At 41.3% G+C, this 18,631-nt stretch overlaps 1 protein-coding gene and 1 long non-coding RNA gene across 6 annotated transcripts in view; one reads left to right on the forward strand and one right to left on the reverse strand.

Moving 5' to 3' along the window:
* LOC148896320 (uncharacterized) overlaps positions 1 to 12,704 on the reverse strand; it is a 55,054-nt gene extending 42,350 nt beyond the window's left edge. Inside the window, exons 1-2 of one of the 2 annotated variants that reach the window (XR_016115300.1) lie at positions 12,637 to 12,665; positions 10,804 to 10,864 (exon numbers count right to left, since the gene is read on the reverse strand). This is a non-coding gene — a long non-coding RNA (uncharacterized LOC148896320). Of the gene's footprint in view, positions 1 to 10,803; positions 10,865 to 12,636 lie in introns of both variants that reach the window. The other variant, XR_016115299.1, reaches the window with a different exon arrangement.
* Positions 1 to 18,631, forward strand: part of rftn1b (raftlin, lipid raft linker 1b) — a 120,613-nt gene that overhangs the window by 66,290 nt on the left and 35,692 nt on the right. For 3 of the 4 annotated variants that reach the window (XM_088998742.1, XM_088998741.1, XM_088998740.1), the window contains 2 exons: positions 2,729 to 2,837; positions 10,083 to 10,452. In XM_088998742.1, the coding sequence (XP_088854868.1) occupies positions 2,729 to 2,837; positions 10,083 to 10,452 (479 nt within the window). The remainder of the gene's footprint in view (positions 1 to 2,728; positions 2,838 to 10,082; positions 10,453 to 18,631) is intronic. The other variant, XM_088998743.1, reaches the window with a different exon arrangement.

Raw genomic sequence — 18,631 nt, forward strand, 5'->3', positions numbered from 1 at the left:
CTGTTAGAACTGTAACCACGACGACCCGACCCACAATGATTTCCCCCTCAAGGCATCACAAATATTTTTTTCATATGATTCAATTTCATGTTTACCATTTAAAATAGCACCACGGTGCTCTCTGAGAGGATGATGAATTGGATTGCAGAAGGATACAACTGTTGCTTGACAACAACCAATGATGTGGAGAGCCATGTACAAAAATGCTGTTTTTTTATACAATACTTAACTCATTCACTGCCATTCCCAAATTTATCCGGGAATTGAAAATAAAATATGACGTGGAGCGCCATTCCCAAATGTGTTCGGTTTTTCGATTTTCTTGCGGGGGGAATGGGTGCTGATAAAGCGCTGGTCAGACCTCTGGCAATGTTTTTTTCCCTTCCACGAGGGTGCAGCGTTTGCCTTTTGCACCTGCTTGCGCCTCATATTACTCCAGACCCATATAATTTAGGAATTAACTCAATGATATTTTTATGATATAAGAAGAGAGTGTAAGGTTTCTTACGCTGCATTGAATGTTCATGTAGTTCTAAAACTCAATATTCTGCGAGTCCTGGGGGAACACATTTTTGCACACGTCTGGCAGTGAATGAGTTAAGGAAGAACAAAAAAACGGTGATGTGGTGAAACGATGATAAACACATCCTGATATTGTGAGGGATCACTATAATTCATTTTAATTCATGTCTTTCACTCCGATTCTAATGTAATAAATTAAAAAAAACTTGAAAATAGGTTCTGTCCAAATCCGATTCAATTCATTTTCAGTGTGATAAACGATTCTCCACCATTGACGGTTGTTGTAAATGTATTTGTTTCATAACTATTTAACTGTGTAGACAAAAAAATGATCTAAAATTCATCTGGGAATTATATAATATATAAAGGTACTTGGCATAAAAAACAAAATTACCATATTTTCCGGTGTATAAGGTGATGTCTGGATTTTTTTTTCATTCATAAAAGGTGTGCCTTATAGTCCGGTGCGCCATATATATGGATCAGGTTTGAAAATACATTCATTGGGGTTGCGCCTTATACTCCGGAAAATGCGGTAATAAACCTAAACAAAAATGAAGTATTAAAAAAAAAGCTCACATCTGCTGCAAAATGTATCTACCCAAATCCGATTCGATTAATTCCAGGTGTGATATATGATTCCCCACCATTGGCATACGATGCAATAAGCGGCCATCTCCTCCAACTTCGGTTTGATTCACTTCAATGACAATAACTTAACATTCAGTGAGATCAAAAATGGCTCCAATCCTGAAGAAACTGGTTTCCGTGGTGACACAAGTCACAGAAGAGAGTCGCCGTCGGTTGTGTGCGTGCGTTTGAGGTGTTAAAAGTCAGCTAGTGTCATCTTGCTCGCACGCTACGTCGGACACAACAAGCTCCAACGCACCCTGCCACGTAAAGGGAGACTTTGCGTCACGCACACACCCACGCACACACAAACACACACTTGTGCGCATGTGGTGAGGAAAAGGCCGTTTGGGACTTCTTGTCATCAGGATGAGCAGCAGGGAGACGGAAACGGCGACGTTCTCCTCCCGGGGGCTGACATGGGAGAAGAACGGAAGGAAAACGTCTTCTTCTAAATAGAAACAGCCTCCTTGTATCGACTTCACTGTGTTTTGTGTGAGCAAATGTATTTGGCATTTCTTGCCTCTGCGCGTTTTGTCTTTCATCTTGCGAGAGTCTTTAAAGGACAACCGACGCCCCCGCACAAGTTGTGTCCATAATTTTTAAAATCACTTCAAGTGACTTTTACTGAGCATATTTTACAAAGATTCCACCACATATAGCTATATTTTAGCTTTTAAGACTCGCACTGAATATTCAGGAAGTCTTGTTTTCGAGTTGATGACGATCCCCACGTGACGTCACGTTTGGAACGCCCCTGACCGAGAAAGCGACACACAATGTATTTTGCGGTACTTTGTTTGGTCTGAAAACTTGTGTTGGTCCGTGTTGATGGCGAAATTAGAAGGAAAACATAAATAACGCAATGGTGAATCGTTGTGTGTTGCACCAAGACAACTATTTGATATTCGCTGACACAAATTCCCAACAGACAAATCATCCCATTTCCAACGGAGCATGGACGGCCTCTTCTGCATTTTCTGGGTGCTACATTGCTGTCATTGACGGCTCAAATTGATATGGGAGGACTCCTTTAATTGATTGCAAACATTTATGCTTTCCTCTTTAGAACTATTCAAATCATATTCATAACTGGATGGGTCACAAGAAAGCATCTTTTCCGAATCTGAAGCCACTGTTTTGATTATCGAACAAGGCTAGACATCTTGGTGTGACGTCACGAAGAAGGGGGCGGGACCTTCTCAAACTTCCGTTTCCGGTTTCATTTTGAAGTAGTTTTTGGACACTTCCAGTCATTTTTATTGGTGTTTTATTCCATTTGACTAAAAATATCAGCCTGCGTGTTTTGGGTATTTTAGATGCTATAAAATGTTTCTCTGATATCAGTTAGGAAACAAAAAAATGGTGTCGGGTGCCCTTTAAGTTAGGTCGATTGTCATTTTAGTCGTCGCCTCGCCACAGGCCGACGATCCCAGCAGCACATGTTGACACGCTCCCTTCGCTTCATTTACACGGGCATGGAGAACAATATGTGATTGACATTTTGGGAGAGGGTGGGGAGATCTCAATTTGAAATTTTCATCAAGGTCGGAGTAATGTGATGCTCTCCCCGCAGGGTCGACAAGAGGCAGGTGGTGTGCTCGCCGTGCAGGTTGCAGTTGGAGCCGTGTGTGCCCGCAGAGCAAGTGCCAACCCCCGAGCTCATCCAGGGATACGTCAAGAAGGTAAGAAATCAAATGGAGATATCAGACAACAATTATTTCATATATATATATATATATATATATATATATATGCAGCAGATGTGAGCTTTTTTTAATACTTCATTTCATATATATATATATATATATATATATATATATATATATATATATATATATATATATATATATATATATATATATATATATATATATATATATATTTCACATATTTATACATTTCATATATAATTCATCTATAATGAACAATTATTTCAGTATGATATTATTCACATTCATTATAACATTCCTGACAATAACAAAAAAAATGATTCTTCCCAATATGATGCAATACGATTCACCCTCACCCCTACTCAAATGTCAAAATGGTTCAGTCCAATTACAATACAATTCAATACAATTCCCTTTGGTGAAAATACAATTCAAGAATTCCATGAATTTACGGGCGACTTCACTCTGGCTCCCTTTGTCATGTTTCGGTTTGCGACCAAGGGGTGGCATTGTAGGGGCCCGCCTGCAGCCGCACAACCTTTTAACTCATTCACTGCCAGACGTGCAAAAATGTGTCCACTCTAGTGCCAGGGTTTTTGTCATTGTCACTTGAATTCCAGGACCCACTGAATATTGTTTTTTAGGGCCACATAAGCATTCAATCCAGCGTGAGAAACCTTACTCTCGCCTTTCATCAGAAAATAGTTAATTCCTAAATTATATAGGTCTGGAGGTATATGACCTTGAAATGAGGGCGGCTGTCCAAAATATAATGCTATGCATACATATTGGCAGGAACAAAACGTATACATGCAAAAAAAGGGAAATGATGCCCCCTTGTGGAGAAGAAAAACCATTGCCAGAGGCCATGGTCAGCGTTTTATCGGCACCCAAGCATGAAAAGGCAAAACCCGAACAAATTTGGCAATGTCGCCCAATGTCATATTTTCAATTCCCGAATAAATTCATAAATGGCAGTGAATGAGTTAATCAGTGGCAGTTGAAAGGACTCCCGGCATGACCATTGTTGTTGTTGTTGTTGTCTTGTCTTGTCTAGCTTGCTATGTTTTCTGCCATGTTGTAGTCATGGTTTTGTTTGTTACTTTGTACATTTTTGTTTAGGTGACTGTTGTTTTAGATTTCATTCCTGCCAACTTTATTTAATATAATTTGTCAAATACACCATGCTCCTCTCTTCAGGCTGCTTTTTGGGGGTCCACCACCACCTGACAACCTTATTAAAATTCACTCTATGATTCGATTCACACCAAATGTAAAATTTGATAAGACGGGATTCATCCGCAGCATAATTTGATTAGATTCACTCCATATTTCTTCTTTCCCTGTCAAACAATTCCATCAAATTACCACCCGATTCACTCTGTTTATGACAATATCCGATTCGCGAGGATTCCCTTTTTTTTTATAATTAGGATGCAACATGATACGTCTTATCTGAAATTGAGTTCTGCCAGACACAAACATCTCTATCTTTGTCATCTATATCTCCTCTTTCAAACTTGTGTTTGTAACCCCATCCACTCCAATGAAGTTTCCCCACTCGAACCCTCTTTGCCCTTCCATTAGTCACGCCCCCGCCATCCTGTTGGACCTCATTACCGCTTCTAATCGTTTTCATCTGCTGAGCTGAGCGGGAATACTGGAATTCTATTCCGTGTGAGACGGACAGGGATGTTTTTTTTTCCCTTCTTTATCATTACGTTGGCTTTCTCTCAATCTTGTGTCATTATTCGCCTGCTTCCATCTTGACCTTCAGATGTCTTCTTCATGCCGTCGCCGAGAGGCAATAGGAAGAATTCAAAATTGTTGTAATGCTTGCCGAATATCATTCCGCCGAGTTTCTGCCTCGCACTCGTCTCGGCTAACCAAGGGGGGAAACCAAGCGGTGCAAAGTGCTTTGACCTGAAAGGTGTCTGGCTCACCTTGCCGCTACCTTCTCGGTGTTTACGCCGCGGGAAACTGTTTCGCCCGAGGTCGCGCCTGACGGGTGCATCTGTTTGTGGCTGATCCAGACGGAAATATCTCAACTGTGTCATGAATATATCACCGCGACACCTGAAGCAATCATCCCTCTTCCCAGGAGGTCTCCGATCGTTGCACAAACATCAGCAGGACTTTTTTTGCATCACGAGGCACATATCATACATGACTCTTAAAAAGTCATGGGATGTCGGGTGAAATTATCGAATGAACCAAAAAATGTCCTATTGCCATCGACAGCTGAACTTTTTTTTTGTCCTCTAAACTTCGAAACGCGTGTCACCCCTGAATTATTCCGTAACGCAATTCTAAGGATGTAAACTTTTATGCCTTTCTGTAACTCTTCCAGTGTTCAAAATGTGCAGAGCATGATGAATAGGACTGTAGGCCCCAATTCCCTCCAGTTTTGATACAATAATATCAGAATCAGAATAATCTTCACTGGCCAAGTATGGAGAATACACAAGGAATTTGTCTCCGGTAGAACATGCTGCACAAGTATCATCATAAAAAATAAAAAAATGCAGAGGCACGATCCAGTTATATTTGGGTTACTATTTAGAGAGTTAGTGGCGACGGGTGAAGAAGCTGTTTAAATGTCTGCTGGATTTGGTGCGCATGTATCGGTAGTGCCTGCCTGAGGGAAGTCGCTGGAAAAGGTGGTGGGCAGGGTACGGAGGGTCCAGTAATAATATTTTTCGCACCCCTGTTTCGATTCTTGCAGCCTGCAAGTCCTCGAAAGTAGGTAGGGCGGTGCCAATGATTTTTTTCCGCCGTCCTAACTGTCCGTTGAAGTCGGATTTTGTCCATTTTTAGCCCTCACCCAAACCGTGATAGAATATGATTCATTCCTATTGTCGCACAATAAAATTTACTGCAATTGCGATATGAATCGATTCACGAAAATTCTGATAGAATTGCCCGTGACACATTTTTGTCACGGGCAGAATTGAAGTCACTGTTTGACTTGAATGGCTGTTCTGACCATAAAGAATTCAAGAAAACATTTTAGTCAACAGATTTTTAACTTATGATAATAAGGGTGTGGTAGTTAGAAAATGATTTCTATATCTTATTTATTGCATTTGACAATTTAACATGGCACATTTTAGCAATCACCTTCGAAGTTGACATGTTTGATTTGCTTTTGAAGGACACATAAAATCATGTGGCGGGCCAGATCTGGCCCGAGCCTCACGTTTGACACCAGTGCAATGCATTATAACTTAAACACAAATTCAACAATAAACACAATTTAATATAAACTGAGAAACGATCATAGAGATATATCTTTAGCTCGTTCTCTATCAGACAATGTGCAAAAATGTGTCCACTCCGGTGCCAGGGTTTTCGTTATTTTCACTCAAATTGCTGGACCCACAGAAAATTGAGTTTTAGGACAGCGTAAGAAACCTTAGCCTCTCTTCTTTCATCAGAAAAAAAGCTTGAAATGGGGGAGGCTGTTCAAAATACAATACAATACATACACATTGATTTATATAGCGCTTTAACAACAGCTGAAGCTGTAACAAAGCGCTAACATAGAAAAAAGGCAAATGCTGCCACCTCGTGGAAGGAAAAAACATTGCCAGAGGTCTGACCACTGCTTTATCGGCACCAAACGCAAGAAAAAACAAAACCCGAACAAATTAACAAATTGCGCTCCAAATCACACTTTTCAATTCCCGAATAAATTCGGGAATGGCAGCAAATGAGTTATTTGTTCAACCCTTTCGTGGACAAAACTTGTAACCTGATGTCCACTATGTTCAATGCAGTCCCTCAAAGGGCAACATGCTTCTTCTAGCCGTCAGTGAAACAGAGTGAACTAACTTTGGGAAAGAAGCTAAATGATTACGCTCACAGGCCACCACGTTCGGGTCACAAAATGATGATGACCAATAAACATACTTACCGATGAATAACTCGCCTACAGTACCTATTGAATGGCGAGCGTTATTATTTTTCAACCGGCAGATGTTTTGATAGCAGATTTCATTAGATCGGCGAACTGATATCGCAGGTGTGCTTTGTGTAATGTTATTAAAATTAATGTGTGTGTTCTACTTGGTCAAACAAGACCTTTAACAAAACGATGTTAATGACGATAGCGTTATTGGAAATGAATTCATTCAAATGCGCCGGTGCCATCCATTCATTTCAACCGCCTCTCCCCTCCCCAACCTCCCCGAAACTCACCCCCATCACCTTATCCATCTCCTCCTCCCGCCTGTATTAGCTTTAAATGAAAAACAACCTTTTATCTGTGTGATTCCATTTGGACGAATGGCAAAGAGAAGCCAGGCGTCCCGGCCGTCGCCTCGCATGAAGCAATAAGGCTGGGAAGCCATTTGACTGTTTTCCAATTTAATTTCATAGTGAATAACCTGCAATTTGATTTTTATTCTCTTCCATCGGCGAGATGGAGATGGTTGGGGAGGGCCGGCGTCGTGTTTTTTTTTTTTTTTCTGAGGGAAGGCGGGTGCTGTGCAGTTTGTGTGTATGTTGTCTTTCAATGGCAAGAGTGGCAGCCATTGACTGAAAATGGCTCAACCTTTGTCTGTGGTGCGATCACAGCCGTGACATAAAATGTCAGTCGATTGCAAAGCATTTGTGCTTGTGTGTGTTGGAATGGTTCTTTCTTTAAGCGAGCAGAAGAAGAGCTTGAGGAAATTGGCGACATTGCATTTTTATGGTTCTGCCAGTAAAGTCGCATATGAGTCTCTTTTCATCACACACAAGACATTTGGTGAAGTTCTTTTTTTTTCTTTTGTGTTTGGCTTTATACAATACCGCCATGGACCACCTACATCCACTGATGAAAATTCAACAATTTTGTAGGTTTGCATCATCTGTTTGTCTCGTACTCGTGGTTGAAATTTCATAGCAACCAAACTAAATCTTTCGAATTAGTTTATTTTTGGAGGAACCTGAACATTGCTTCTTGCAGACAAATAAGCCCATTTCCATCGGAGATTGGGCGCCATCTTTTGCATTTTCTGGGACACTGCATGCTGTCACTGACGGCTCTAATTGAAATGGGAGGACTCCTTTAATCGATTGCAAACATTTATGCTTTCCTCTTCAGAACTATTTGAATAATATTCATAACTGGATGAGTAACAAGAAAGCATCTTCTCCGAATCTGGAGCGATTGTTTTGATTCTCGAGCAAGGCAAGACGTCTTGGCGTGACGTCCCGAACAAGGGGGCGGGACCTTCTGGAACTCTGCATCTCCGAGGTCATTTTGAAGTAGTTTTGGGACACTTTAACTCATTTTAATTGGTGTTTTGCATTTGACTAAAAATATAAGCCTGAGTGTTTTGGGTATTTTAGATGCTATAAAACATTTTTTTTTTGTTTCCTAACTGACATCAGTCAGTTAGGAAACAAAAAAATGGTGTCGGTTGTCCTTTAAGGTTTCTTACGCTGTAGTCCTAAAACTCAATATTCTGTGGGTCCTGCAATTTGAGTGAAAATGACAAAAACCCTGACACGGGAGTAGACACATATTTGCACATTATCTGGCAGCGAATGAGTTAAGTACAGCCACAAAAAAAGTCTGAAGAAGCCAATGCCTGAAAAGGTCCAGGAAGTCTGCTATTTTACTATGAAGTGGCCATGGTGGGGGTCATAGCCACGAATCCTTTCATTAGACAAGCGAATGAAATTGTCTTTTTAATTCAGCTCTCCAAGCCGGAGTCACATTGCAAAAGGAAATGTGGTCAGCATGTGTTTCACTAGTAAGCACATAAAAGTTCTCAAGACGCAATGCCAGAAAATAAACAGGAAGTGTGACATTTTGGTTTGAAGCGTCTATTTAAGAGTTGTTCTGAAGCATCTATTTAAGAGTTGTTTTGAAGCGTCTATTTACGAGTTGTTTTCAAGGATCCTTTACGGCTGCTTGAGATTGCAACAATTGTTTATTTTGGTTATCATAACTTTGTTAGAACTATTTATTATGACAACATGCACGAACACAAGAAGCCATGCTTGAAAACAGAAAGTGAGCCATATAATAGGCTCACTTTCAAGGATACTTCAAATACAAAGTGGAATGGGGAGTATCTCCTGGAATTGTTTAAAAAAACTGCCAGCCATCATTTTACAAAGATTCCACTGCATATAGCTATATTTTACTTTTTAAGAGTCACGCTGAATATTAATGAAGTCTTGTTTTCGAGTTGATGTCGATGCCGGAAGTGGCGTCACATTCGGTACGCCCCTGACCGAGAAAACGACACAGTGCATTTCGGGTACTTTTTTTCGCCTGAAAAAACTGTGTTGATCGCGAAATTAAAAAGAAAACCACATAAATAATGTGATGGTGAATCATTGTGTGGCAGCCAATTGCGGTAACACGCATAAAGAAGGTGTAAGTTTACACAAATTCCCAGCGGCCAAACCAGCTACTTCCACCGTGTCATTTGTCGATCTCTCTCTCGTCTCAATATCCCTGATGTTCATGTGCTGCTCAAAGTGTGCCGCTGTCTCTAAGCCTCCTTTTTTTTATGTTTGCGTAAAACCCACCCCTCTGTCTTCTTTGCCCGTGATTTTAACCAATCACGGGCGTCTTTAACCGAAGGTCGGCTCTTATAGGCGGCTCCATATACTGGACGAAACGCCGCTTGTACGCCATCGTGTGCATCTTCTAGGCTGCTACATCAGAGTCCAGATCTCCTTCACCGGTTTCATCGCTTGCAGACGGCTCAAATTGATACAGATGACTTCTTTAATCGATCGCAAACATTTATGCTTTACTTTATTTTAAATATCAGCTTAAGTGCTTTGGGCATTTTAGATGCTATAATACGTTTTTCTGTTGTCAGTTAGGAAACAAAAAAATTGTGTCAGTTGTACTGTCCTGTTTTTTTTTTCATGCTTACTTGTTTGTAGAGTTACCTGCATTGAAAGTGGGGGTGGCTGTACAAAAGGTAAATGCTGCCCCCTCGTGAAAGGGAAAACATTGCCAGAGGTATGGCCAAAGCTTCATATGCTCCCTCTCCTCAAGAAAAAAACAAACACATTTGTGAATGTTGCTCCACGTCATTCTTTTCAATTCCCTAATAAATTTGAGAATGGGAGTGAATGAGTTAAGATGGATGAAAGCTCATGCTAATCAAGTGAAAAACACTTTTGAGGCTGATTTTAAAGTTCCTCTATTCGGTTTCCAAAGTAAGCTCTTTTAAAGATAAATATTTCCTAAAATGGCAGTCATTATGCTTTCCACTGACTCGCTGTCTTTCTTCCCAATAGCAGATCCAGGATGCTGCTGAGCAGGGTGTCACATTTGTGGGTTTTGTGCAAGAACCCTACGGGGCACCCTGCACCATGATCCGAGAACCAGACACCCCCTCCCTATCCCTGCACTCCAGCCCCAGCTCTGTGCTGGGCTCCCTCAGCAGCTGCAGCCCCTCCGACCCATCCAGCCCCGCCCGCCACGGACATCCAGGAAAGGATGCAGACAAGAACTCCGGGAATCACTCGGCGGGCTTGAGGGAAGTCTCAGCCGCCTCATCTCCGATCCCAGAGGAGCTGACGGAGGAAGAGTTGCAATGCCAGAACAATGGCAAGGACAGCGGACCAGAAACAAAGCAGAGGACCAGATACCAGCAGAGATCGTATGGTGAGTAGCGATGGTAACCACGGTTACTGTCTTTCAATGACCCCCAAATCCCGGCACCGACCCCCAAACAAAGTGAAATCAATAGTTGGAATTTGTAGGGCAGTTTGACTGGTCTCCGCAGAACAGTGCAGCCGGGATTTCTTTCTTGGAGACATTAGCAAAGCAAGACTTTGCCTTCCACCAGAAAGAAGTGTAATGGGTGATAAACTTCCCACTCTTTTCCCGGTTTTCAGCCGGATCACTTTAAAAGGCAAAGGGAGCCGAGATAAGCGTTCATGTTGTTTCATGTGTTTGCAACTTACCCACCACCACCACCACCACCACCCCCCCCCCCCATCCCTCGCCCCTTACCCGCTACATTAATTGGTCCATGGAGGGTCGTCAAAGGTCATCATCCCAGCCTGTGCGCAGTCTTTGGCCCCACAAAGACACGATAGACATTTTTATCCTGCCCGACAAATCCAAACAATCACAATAATAGGGATGTCGCACTAAATACTAACAAGCTGAAATGAAGTATAGCAAAAGGTCAAAATGGCCAAATTGGGGAAAAGATAAAACTGCCTTCATAATTTGTTGGAACAAGAAAAATGTGTCACTGATTAACATAATCGGAACAATTATGTTAATCAGTGACACCTTTTTCTTTTGTACCGCAGGCACTTATGCAAGTAAAAAATAGTTCCAAATTATTATGTTTTAGTTGTTTTTTGTAAATAAATCTAAATATAAAGTGATGCCCCTTCTTGCAAATTTAATTGGTTCTGGAAGAAATTTCTTAACGAGAAAATTTGCAAGTAGAAAATTTGTAAGTTGTAAGTTGTCCTTGTAAATGCCCTAATTCGTTCCGAGCTTCCTTAAAATCCAGACAGAAATATTTCGTAAAGCATAAAAATGCATTAAAATATGTAGCAAATCCACAATATAATTACATTAATGAAAGTTGTGCATCATGTAAAAAACAAAAAACAGAATCAAGAGTAAAAATGACGGTCATTCAAGTTTTAACTGCCTCCTCAATCGGTTTTTTTTTTGTCCTCTTTAGTCCATGTTTTTTTTCTCAGAAGTGGTTATAGCTTAACACGACCAGACTTTAGGGGTCAGTTGAGCCCAAACACAGCGCAGCATAGCGACTACAAACTTGTCTTGCCTCGTCTTTGGGCTGTTGAAGTCAACATGAGTGCAGCGTTCTGCTTTCCTGCTATTGCTTCAACATTACACAATAACACTCTGCCTCGGGATGTAATCCTCTTTCTCAAAGACAACCATTAAATTCAAAGAAATAAAAATCGAAAACAAAATCCCAATTAGCACGACGTCGTCTGTGAAATAATCCGCAACTCTTTCGTCTGGTTCCTCACAGGGCTCACGTGATTTACGCCTACCGTCTATCCAGAAAGTCCATGTGCGACTTTGAACAGATGGAAACACCCACCTCTTCTTCTGCATGCCATGCCACGAAACATACAGTAAAGTTTTGCAAAATGCTGTCAATGTATGTGTGACATGTATGTAACATGGCATGACAAATGTCTCCATCTGGGTCTCCGCATGTGATTGTTCCCGAGTTGCGGACCTCCTTCGGCTTCCATCTTTCTTGCCTTATCTTAGCTAACGGGAGACCAGACGGTGCGCGAAGTGGTTGCAGCCCGTGCCAAGATCCCATGTTTCCATGTTCTCCGTTTCTAACACCCCGGGGTTCTGCTGGCTGGTCTGCGCTTTATCTCGAGCGTGGCTGCCAGTGTTGGCACGTCAAACAGAGATGAAACGAGACATGACTGCGGTAAAGCATTGCGAGGAAGGGATTGAGCTGTCCAAAAACAGCTCCCTCATTGAAATTAGACAAATATAACATTAACCTTTGACTCATGTGACTGTATATCATATCAATTTGATAGCGGTTATCAAGAATAACAGAATGTCAGGTCGAGTGTAGTTTTAAATTAATATTCAGATAAGCGGCTCAGATAGTGAATGAAAATAAATGGTTCATGTTGTTAGCAGTTATGCCCTACAGGTAGCATGCTAACAAGATAAGGACAATTCTGGAAGCAGCAGTCGAGTTTAAAACGTCACCGGCATAGCGAGCAAACGCGAGGGAGAGGGGGGCATGCATGTGGTTGAAAGTTGAAGGAAACGGCGATGAGAGAAGAAGTGTCGGGAAGATATGTTGTCAAGTCCTACCTGTTTTGACTTGAAACGATAGGAAGTCGGTGACTCGGGAAGAGACAAAAGGAAAATGAAGGATCAAACCAGGAAATGAAATGAAAGAAATGGGCTGATGTGTGTGTGTGTGTGTGTGTGTGTGTGTGTGTGTGTGTGTGTGTGTGTGTGTGTGTGTGTATGTGTGTGTGTGTGTGTGTGTGTGTGTGTGTGTGTGTGTGTGTGTGAGTGTGTATTAGGCTAACATGTCATGCTTAATTTTTGAATGTCTCAGGTTTTATGCGAAACATTAGCTTAGCTATTGGCTTAGATATTAGCCTGACGTGGTAATGCTAATATAACTGATGTCTTATCTCCACAATGACATAGTTCTTCAGTCTTAACTTATGCAACGTGCTAATGCATGCTAACATGCTAATACTAATGTATGAATTTACAATTTTTAAAAATCATAAGAGCTTATTCTTAATATTTTTTAACTCATTCACTGCCATTCACAAATGTATTTGGGAATTGAAGAAATGACGGAGAGCGGCATTCCCAAATTTATTCGGGTTTTTATTTTCATGCTTGGGTGCCGATAAAGCGCTGTCCATGGCCTCTGGCGATGTTTATCTTTTCCACATTTCCATTTTTTCCATGTTAGCACTCTGTAGTTAAAGCGTTACATACACCAAAATGTATGTATTGCATTATATTTTGGACAGTCACCCTCATTTCAAGGTCATATAACTTCAGATCCATATAATTTAGGAATTAACTTTATTTTCCTGATGAAAGAAGAGAGTCTAAGATTTCTTACACTGAATTGAATGTTTATGTAGTCCTAAAACTCAACATTCTGTGGGTCCTGGAATTCAAGTGACAATTACAAAAAGGCTGGCACTGGAATTGACACATTTTGCACGTCTGGCAGTGAATGAGTTAAAAATTGTTAAAATGTTCATTTTACTCTGGCCACTTAGCAGTTAGCTTGCCATGCTAAAGCAATCATTGATTACATTTCAATTGCAAAGTCAAAGTTAAGTACCGTGTGATCTGCAATGGGAGGACCTAAAGCAAGCCACGCTAGCCTAACCTTAGCCTTTTTTAGCTTAGCTGTGGTTTCTGCCATTTGATTATTTTATTTGGTGGGGTGAAAACATTGTTTTGAAATGTGGAGGAGAGGAGATTGAAAGAAGAGGGATGAACCAAAGTACAATAAAATATATGTGTGGAATCGAAGGCTGCAGGGAGAAGAGAAAGCAAATTTGGAGGACATTAATGATGACCATAATGAGTATTTTATTACTTTTCTCCGGAATGCAAAGATAGATCAGACATGTTCATTTTGAACTCTAATGCTGTAAAACAAGCTGAGTCATGAGAAGAAGGTCACACAATGCTAGGCAAAGACAACTTATTTGTCTTTATTATCTGTGAACTGCAGGGCCCCACTAAAAGATTGATGTTATTTGCTGGCGAGGCAATTGTAGATAAAGAAATATGTGCGATCTTAACAGTAAACTATCGTCTCATCTGGAGTTTGCACTCTTAGAGGTTGAGCATCATCTGATATCATATTCTCCAATGTCACATTTTAGGTTTTAACTTGGATTTGTTTCTACTTGGGGCAGACTTCCCTTCTCTTGGCAGCTTATTCTATTTACGCGCAGCAGCACAGCAAAATGCTGCTTCACCGTGTTTGTTTTTGAAAGTTTGAAAAACAAAATGTGTGTAATTTTGTTTAATATGATAGTGTCGCATTTTCCGGTGTATAATATGGACACAAAAGCCTTGATTTTCTTCAAAAGATGACCCTGCGCCTTCTACGCCGCTGCCCCTTATACAGGGTAACCCAAAAAAAACGGGCCCGAAATCTAATTAGGCCCAATTTCTTAGTGTTTTGTCCGAATGAAATGAAACTTTGGTCAAGTGCCCTTGAGAGCTTTGAAAATTAAAATAAAATGTATTATTATTATTATTGTTGTTCAAAACATCACATAAAAACATGAGGGTCTTTGGCCATTTTTTTTCAGTTCTAAATCATATGTTCTAGAGATGGCCATGCATTTCTTGAGGCTCATGACGTTCTTACAGATTGAATTGGTTATTGCTCTCATCTCCTCCCTGATGGCTTTCTTGAGTTCCGTGATGGTCCAGGGTTTCCCTGCGTAGACTATGCCCTTAAAATAGCCCCAACGAAAAAAATCTGGTGGGGCTATGGGGTTTCCACTCAAAATTAGTCTTGAGACTGATCACTCGGCCTCCGAAGTTCTCTTTCAGTCAATCTTGGGACAGGTTTGAGGTGTGAGAACTTGCTCTGTCTTGCTGGAACCAGAACTTCCTCATGAGCGACGGGTAGATGGTCCGCAGCCACGGATTAGAGCCATTATATATTCAGTCTGTAAGAGCGTCATGGACAAATTCGCGCTACGCCTTAAGAAATGCACGGAGCTAAATGGAGGCCATTTAGAACATATGCCGTAGAATGGAGAAAAAGGCCAAAGACTCAAGTGTTTTGATGTGATGTTTTCAATAAAGTAAACTAGTTATGACCAAAGTTTCATTTCACTCGGACAAAACACTAAGAAACAGGGCCTAATTAGAGTTGGGGCCCGTTTTTTTTTTTTTTTTTTTTGGGTGGGGGTCATCATGTATGCCGTTGCCCCTAATACGCAAAGTCATATTGAGCCACAACATGTCTGGCAACTCCTGTCAGCACACACCGACTTCATTTCACCCTTGTAGAAGAAGTAGTGCATAACCCCGTCCTTGACTGTAGGAGCCTAAGTGGTGTTCCTTATATTTGGCAAACTTTTTTTCACTCATAGAAGGTGCGCCTTATAGTCCGGTGCGTCTTAGCAGATTGAAAATACACCATTCGTTATGGGTGCGCCTTATACTCCATTGCGCATTATACACTGGAAAATACGGTAAATTTGAACTCATTTTTGTGAAAGATGGCAATTATCATGAATACCAAGTACCACTGTAGGGGGCTACTTGGTATTACTGCTTTGTATCAGGTGCAGGACCCAGCTTCCACGACAAGTCCTCAAAGATGGATGTGTTTGCCTGGGTGTCATTTAAAGATGAACACTGGCCAATGTTGTGCTCGTTTGCCTCGTTAGAATTCCACTGTGACTGGATGAAATGTCAACATTTGGGGGCAAAAGTTGGCATCCGGCCATCGCGTCCGTCCGTCACACGAGCCTGACAGGAAGTGCTTATGAATGATTCATCCTTGCCGACACCGGATTCGAACCCTGTCACATTCGTGTGTGTGTTTGTGTGTGTGTGTGTTTCATGTTTCGATGTGCCGATCCTTGTTTCTGCATATGTACATAGTTTTCCGTGTGTTCGTATCCGTTCATGTGCTTGTGTGCTTTGTTTGTGTGTTCTGGTGGATCTGTTTTCATGTGGCCGTTTGTGCTCATGATTATGCAGATGTTGTTATTGTGTAAGTGTCCTTGTGTGGTTGTTCACCTAAGCGAGTTTGCTCGGGTGTGTTTTTGCGTGTGTCTGTGTGTGTGTGTGTGCGCTTGTGTGTGTGCGTGCGCACGTGTGTGTGTGTGCCAATTAATGATATTCTACACAGATTCAATATATAAAAAAATAAAAACTACATAAAGAGCACACCGTATGTTGGAACTCAGCACATTTATGAACAAAAATTTGCTGGCAGCACCAATGGGGTGTAATTCACAGATAAATAATAAAGAATAGCACATTGAAAAGTCAAATAATTGGATGCAGTCCAACTTTTGGTTGTGACAGAACCTGGCGGACCTACATCTGGTGCTTAATTACCCTGTCGGATATCGTGTCAGAAAATGGCAAGGGGCTTGTGCATATGAACAAAATATTTCACCATTTATGTGTTCAAAATGTAGGATTGTCAAAAAATATAAGACCATGGTTCCAAACACAACTGCCGACCTTACAGGCTCTAAATATTATTGTCTCTAGAAAGAAATCAGCACCACCTGCTGTTTTGGTCTGACATGATTCGTGAAGTCCCCACGAGGTTGCCAAAAACCTGGAAAAATGGAATCAAGAAATATGCCATTTTAATGTGATTTCTGAGTGAGCACAAGCTCAAAAAAATGTCGGTCCGAAAATCACATTTTAATGAGCTGCATAAATATATTATTACATGTTTGAAATTGGGTTCCTACGGGTCAAATCTGTCACACACCTCATCCCCACCATGTAGCTAAAACGTGTAGGTGTGTGTGTGTGTGTGTGTGTGTGTGTGTGTGTGTGTGTGTGTGTGTGTGTGTGTGTGTGTGTGTGTGTGTGTGTGCGTGCGTGCGTGTGTGTGCGAGCGTGCCAATCTTCGATTATCTGCCATTCTGCTGGTCCATCTGGTCAACTTTGGTTCAAGTGCAGTGCACTTAGTGCACTCATCAACCACCTCTGTCATCTGCTCAGTGCTCGGCTACACTGCTTTTTTTTCCCCCATCCATGATTGCAAACATATTTTTCATAAGAGTGGAAAAAAAACTAAACTCCCACTTGGTTCGTCTTTGATACGGAGACACATGCACTCTTTTTCTCTTCTCCCTTCCTCCCGAGGGCCGCCTGCATTATGTATACGCTTCCTCTTGATGTAAACAGCGAACTGGCGGCAAAGCCTTTAATGCATTATTCACTCAACTCTAGCCGCAAATTAACTTACAGTGTAAACGCTGTTTTAACTTGCCGCATTCCTGGAAAAGCAATGGCAGGAAATTCCAAACAGCTTTTAATTCGACGCATGTTTGGATCGGACAGAAGAGAAGCGACAAAGAGAGGTTGGTGGAGAGCGGGGTTAAAGGAGGTCTGGATTTTGGCAGATCAGCACATACCGCGTCTGTGGAACGTATTCTAATGATACAGAGTAGACGGGGCGAAAGATCTGACTTAGTTTTAATGAACCAAGTGATTTAGTAGTCTAACAATAAGCCAAAAAAATCATGGAGGGCTTTGAGGAGGGTACGACAGTATTATTTTTTTCTTATTATCAGGAAACTAAGCTGTGATGTTGTACAACCCGCTAGCTGTGATGTCTATTTGCCAACGACACTTTATTTGTTTATAGAGTAGCGATTAGATGATAATTTGCAGCACCAAAGTTCTGAAAGGCAGAGACAAGGAAATTGAATAAGTAGGAAAATAAAATATAGGAACTGCTGTAAAGATAGCTACTCTCGTGGAGCCATCTTGAAGTCAGAACAACAACAAAAAAACTAAATAACAAATAATGTGACACAACGATGAAAAGGTTTCTAAATTTGTCATCTGTGCTTCTCAAAGAAGTACAAATGACGACTGAAGAAACCTTTACATCGATGGACGAAATGTGAAATAACCCAAAAGACGAAGACAGTCATTCAATCTTCAGCACTTTCTTCACCATCTTTGTTGTATGAAGCAGTTCGAGATGAAAGAGGAGATGATCAGTGTGTCCTTTTCACCAGTGGATCAGGTGAAATGTGCACGGCTGCTACAAGTTAATGTTGAAAGCAAACACGAAGCTGTAGCATCCATTGATGAAAAGAGACTGTCTCACATCTCCTGTCCCACATAAATCCGCTTCAATTCCAAGCCGCGACCATTCCACATACACATTGGCGCCCTGCGCTGATGCTCCTTTCTTCTCATCGCGGGTTCTTCAAGCCATACAATCCATCCAGCCGCAGACTGTCCAACAGCACCGAACTTACTGCTGAACAAAGCGGGGCTGTGAAAATGCTGCTCATTGCAGGCGCAAAAAAAGCATAATCGCCCCAGAGCTCTCCAGCGATGACGGTCAAATGGCACCGAAATTCCTCCCAAATCAAAAACAGTGCTGGCATATTCATGCTGCTGAAAAGGCGCAACTGCTCAGCAGAGTCTTCTCCTTGATGAATGTTGTGGCAAAAAATGCTGAAAACTAATGTGTATCCATTTCACATGACGCACAACAACTCAAAACGACAAATAATAACAAAATAACAAATAATGTGATACAACACAAAAGACACAGACAGTCATTCAATCTTAAGGACTT

This window comes from Hippocampus bargibanti, linkage group LG06 (genome assembly GCF_051943395.1).
Source record: "Hippocampus bargibanti isolate YZ-2025 linkage group LG06, ASM5194339v1, whole genome shotgun sequence".
In the NCBI taxonomy this organism is placed as follows: domain Eukaryota; kingdom Metazoa; phylum Chordata; class Actinopteri; order Syngnathiformes; family Syngnathidae; genus Hippocampus; species Hippocampus bargibanti.